The following is a 5,070-nucleotide window of genomic DNA, read 5'->3' on the forward strand; positions in this document are numbered from 1 at the left end:
TCAAATGGCAAAAAAAAAAGCTCCTTTTAATTACAACTTTTCAAGTTACAATGATAAATGGATTGTCCCCAGGGTGGAGCTGCAGAAAGATGTGTCTGCTCACACACCCTCTCCTTGCTAAGTAAAAAAAACCAAAAACTGAGTAACTCCAATATCAAATACCATGTAAAGATACCAAAAGTAAATACAATTCAACCATTTTGGATTCAAACCCTCCCCATGTTTTCCTCATGCTAAAAAAAAAAAATATTCCTATTCCACCCTTAGGCATTTTCATGGCAGCTGAAGCCTCTCACAGGAACTGCTGAGGGTTTTGTGTCTACTTGGATCCTGTGGAGAGCAGAGCAATCAGTCCTGAGGAAGCACTGATAGAAAGGATGTAGTTTCTGTAGGGAACAGGTTAAGGAATTGTCAAGATCCTTTTCTGGTACACAACATTTGGTAGGAGTTTTATGAAAAGGAAGGAACTGAAATGGTCTTTCTCTGCAGTTTTAAAACTGGAAAACTGCAACCTGAAACACAGCTTCAGAACTGACCTTCAGAATTAAGGCACCCAGAAAGTTCAGCCTGTTCTCTAACACATTTTATAAATGCAGACCTTGAATTAACTGCCCTGTTGGCAATACTAATATCCTTCAGGAACAAAATATTTTACTTGTGAGCTACTGGAGCTGGAGCATCCTGTCAGGGAAGAGCTCCTGGCAACCAACACTGACACTGTGTTTGCAGGAAACTGAGCTGTGTCCTCACTCCACAATTACAATGGAAACAGCAAAGCCAGGACAATTCCTGTATACTGTCCAAGCACTACCCTTAAAACATCTCATGTTTTAAGAGACTATAAGTGGGAGAGTTTATTTTTGTAAGCTCTTATTTTTGTTTCAACATTCTAAGCTGCTGTACTACAATGAGCTGCACGTGTCAGAGGAATGGCACAGCCCACAGGACAACCACAGCTGGTGGTGACAGCTAACAGGAGTGGGGCTGTGGGGGATTTAGGGTGGGGATAAAGGATACACAGTGGGGTTGAAGTTCTTCAGCACGAAAAAGGAAGCGATGATAACCAGGACCAGAAAGAGGGTGTTGTTGTAGAAGATGGAGAAAGTTGTGGCTTCGTAGTCTGCAACTTCATTTTTCTTCCACAGAATCCTAGGAGCAAGTGGAGATAAAATTTCAAATATATTTAAATCAATGGATATCACTGGAATGGCTTGGGTGGGGAGAGGCCTTAAAGCTCATCCCACCCCCCCCCTGCCATGGCAGGGACACCTTCCACTGTCCCAGGCTGCTCCAAGCCCTGTCCAGCCTGGCCTTGGGCACTGCCAGGGATCCAGGGGATATCCTGGACACACACATGATGAAGGGTGCAGTAGTTTTTCCAGAAGACAGAGAGTTTGCCTCCACAGCTCCCATCCTGCACAATCCCAGTGGGGATCCCCTCTAACACCTTCTGGGACCTTCCCTTGACAACTCACCTCAAAAGGGCTCGAAGCTGAGCCACGAGCTACCCTGCAGCTGCTGCTTCCCAGAATACAGAAAAACAGTGCCAAGCACAGTGCCTACTGCCCCACCCAGAGCCCCAAAGACATTTAAGGCCCTCCCTCAACAAGGGAGAGAAGGAGGAGGACAGAGGGATCACCTTTCATCCTTCTCCTTGCGCGACATCTTCCTGTTGTCAGCCTCGGACAGCTTGCGAGTCACCTCCTTGGAAACAGCATCTTCTCTTTTCTGGGCTACTCTGTAAGTACCACCACTCATGTCACACTTCAGAAATAAAAAAAAAGCCCACAGCACAGCCCTGGCATCACAGGAAGTTTTATGTACAGTGAAGAATACAACTTAGCCAAGATACTCAAAATTTTGTCAAGGTGAAGGGATAAGAAATAGTAACAGCAATTACTAAGGATAATATAATTTACATCCAATAAGTAATATAATTTAAGCATAATTTGTGGTGCCACCCAAGGAGCATGATGGTGGATTTACTATTTCATCCTACTCTTAGCTGACAAGATTTGACTATAATTACAAGAGAACAACAGAAACCAGTCAGGAAACACTTCTGTTCAAAATATTTTTTTTTAGTAACATTACTTATTAATAAAAAACCACAGTAGTAAGTGGCAGTTTTGTTAAATTATTAAACGATAAATTCAAAGAGGCACCAAGCTTACTTGTGTTTGAGGACAAACTTGACGTTTTTATATGCAAAAGCCACGAGATAGGTACTGATGAGGGTCATGACACTGTACAGGACTGCAGACTGAACAAGATCCATATGCCATATTCTCCAATAAAGCCCTTAGAAAAAAAGAACAATGACATTTGAAGCAGTTTCTCTCCAAGAAAAACACCCCATACTAGAGACCCGTACAGAATCCGAGTTCTGTAATTCCACAGTCTCTGCCTGAGCAAAGCCGACTCCTCCAAAATCCCTCGGGGCTCTTTCGACTGCATTAAAAGTACTCTGGAAGGGGGAAATGAGCTTTGCGGTGGCTGGAAGGGGCCCGGTGAGAGCAGGGCAGAGCCTGCGGGCAGCGCGGCTGCGGTGACACGTCAGTGATGCTGCCCTGCCGGCCGGAACCGGGACCCGACACGGCTGGAACCGGGACCCGATGGGCCCGGAGCCCGGATCTCACACGGCTGGAACCGGGATCCGATGGGGCCGGAGCCAGGATCTCACACGGCTCAGAACCGGGACCCGATGGGGCCCGGAGCCAGGATCCGATGGGGCCGGAGCCAGGATCTCACACGGCTCAGAACCAGGATCCGATGGGGCCCGGAGCCAGGATCTCACACGGCTCAGAACCGGGATCCGATGGGGCCGGAGCCAGGATCTCACACAGCTCAGAACCGGGATCCGATGGGGACAGAAGCCAGGATCTCACACGGCTCAGAACCAGGATCCGATGGGGACCGAAGCCAGGATCCGGCGGGGCTCGGAGCAGCAGCCCCGGGATCCGCCGCGGCAGCGGGACAGAGCCCGCGGCGGGCGGTGGGGAGCCCTGATCCCTCTTCCCAACCTCCTGATCCCCTCAGAGGCTGCTGATCTCCCTCTTCCAGGCTATTTTGCTCCCCCCAGGGTTGCTGATCTCCCTCTTCCAGGCTATTTTGCTCCCCCCAGGGTTGCTGATCCCCCTCAGAGCTCGCCGCTCCCCTCACGGCTGCCGCCCGCCCTCGCCCGCTCACAGATGGGGATGGCGGAGACGATGAAGGCGTTGCCGAAGAAGAGCGCGGAGGACTTGGCCGAGAGGTTGCGGCTGAAGTCCTGCAGCAGCAGATCCTCCTCGGACTGCTGCCGGCCGCCGGGGCCGCCCTTGGGAGCCATGGCGGGACAAGGCAGCGTCAGCGCAGCCGAGCGGCTCCGGGTCAGGCGCCACGGGGCGGGGCGGGCCCGGCGGGCCGGGAGCGCTTCCGGAGCGCGGCCCGATCCCCTCCCTCAGCCGGCCCGAGCCTGGCCCCATCCCCTCCCTCAGCCGGCCCGATCCTGTCCCGATCCCCGCCTCAGCCCGGCCCGAGCCTGGCCCGATCCCTTCCCTCAGCCCGGCCCGATCTCCTCCCTCAGCCCGGCCCGATCCCCTCCCTCAGCCCGGCCCGAGCCTGGCCCGATCCCCTCCCTCAGCCCGGCCCGATCCCCCCCCTCAGCCCGCCCCCGCCTCGCCCGAGCCTGGCCCGATCCCCTCCCTCAGCCCGGCCCGATCCCCTCCCTCAGCCCGGCCCGAGCCTGGCCCGATCCCCTCCCTCAGCCCGGCCCGATCCCCTCCCTCAGCCCGGCCCGAGCCTGGCCCGATCCCCTCCCTCAGCCCGGCCCGATCCCCTCCCTCAGCCCGGCCCGAGCCTGGCCCGATCCCCTCCCTCAGCCCGGCCCGATCCCCTCCCTCAGCCCGGCCCGAGCCTGGCCCGATCCCCTCCCTCAGCCCGGCCCGATCCCCTCCCTCAGCCCGGCCCGAGCCTGGCCCGATCCCCTCCCTCAGCCCGGCCCGATCCCCTCCCTCAGCCCGGCCCGATCCCCTCCCTCAGCCCGGCCCGATCCCCTCCCTCAGCCCGGCCCGAGCCTGGCCCGATCCCCTCCCTCAGCCCGGCCCGATCCCCTCCCTCAGCCGGCCCGAGCCTGGCCCGATCCCTTCCCTCAGCCCGGCCCGATCCCCTCCCTCAGCCCGGCCCGATCCCCTCCCTCAGTCCGGCCCGATCCCCTCCCTCAGTCCGGCCCGATCCCCTCCCTCAGCCCAGCCCCGATCCCGTCTCTCAGCCCGCCCCCGATCCCAGTTTTGATGCCCCCGATCCCGTCCCGGTGTAGCCCCGCTGCCTGCGTGGCTGAGGCAGGTGAGTCCCCGGCGGGCCGGATCCCTCCGGGCTGCCTCAGTTCTGGGAAGCAGTGGAAAAGGGCCGTGTTTTCTCTCGTGTTTTCCCCCGCTGTGAAAAATCCCACCCTGCAGCTCTCACAGCAGCGTTTCTGTCCCGTTTCAGGCTTTTAGAACCATTGCTGCCCTGGCCAGCTCCAGCCCAGCTTGGGGGCAGTGCAGAGATCTCTGCTTTTCACTGTTTTTAACGTCCCCTCTGCAGTTTGTGGTGACAGATTCCCCACAGAGGTTTTGGGGATGAACATCAGTGTCCAGCATCAGTGGGAGCACTTGCCAGTGGGGTACAGGCATTGTCCCGATGGCCTGGGCTGGCTGCAGCACTCTTTGTCCCCTGGACTGCCAATTCTCTTCATATCTTTAATGTTTTGGTGTCAACTTCATTTAGCAAAGCGTGTATTTCTCTAAAATTTAATTCAAGCCATATCCCCCATTTATTTCCCTCCAGTTACTAGTATTCTCTGCTTCCAAGAAAACACTTTCTGTGCGTGCCATGAGGAAATGCTATGTGAAAATGAGATTAAATTTAAGTGAGACTAAATATTATCAAAATGAATGCATTATGATAGAGCTTTATACAACACTTGAGTGCAGTAGGACTCTCATAATAAATTCCCAAGACCAAACAGAGCAGATTTTCAGATTCAGAGTGTGTTGATGCAGTGTGCTAACAGGATCTGTTGCTGTCATGTTATCTGCAGGCAGCTATGGG

At 54.9% G+C, this 5,070-nt stretch overlaps 1 protein-coding gene across 1 annotated transcript; it reads right to left on the bottom strand.

The window, feature by feature from the left end:
• Window positions 1-11: 11 nt before the first annotated feature.
• Window positions 12-3,460, bottom strand: SSR3 (signal sequence receptor subunit 3). The gene is made up of 5 exons (XM_041405960.1): window positions 3,190-3,460; window positions 2,175-2,301; window positions 1,640-1,738; window positions 1,018-1,149; window positions 12-386 (listed from the first exon to the last, which is right to left on the bottom strand). The coding sequence occupies exons 1-5, from the start codon at window positions 3,326-3,328 to the stop codon at window positions 320-322; spliced, it is 564 nt and encodes a 187-aa protein (XP_041261894.1). The 5' UTR covers window positions 3,329-3,460; the 3' UTR covers window positions 12-319.
• Window positions 3,461-5,070: the final 1,610 nt, after the last annotated feature.

The sequence above is a fragment of the Onychostruthus taczanowskii genome, unplaced genomic scaffold (assembly GCF_017590055.1).
Source record: "Onychostruthus taczanowskii isolate IOZ18803 unplaced genomic scaffold, ASM1759005v1 scaffold24, whole genome shotgun sequence".
In the NCBI taxonomy this organism is placed as follows: domain Eukaryota; kingdom Metazoa; phylum Chordata; class Aves; order Passeriformes; family Passeridae; genus Onychostruthus; species Onychostruthus taczanowskii.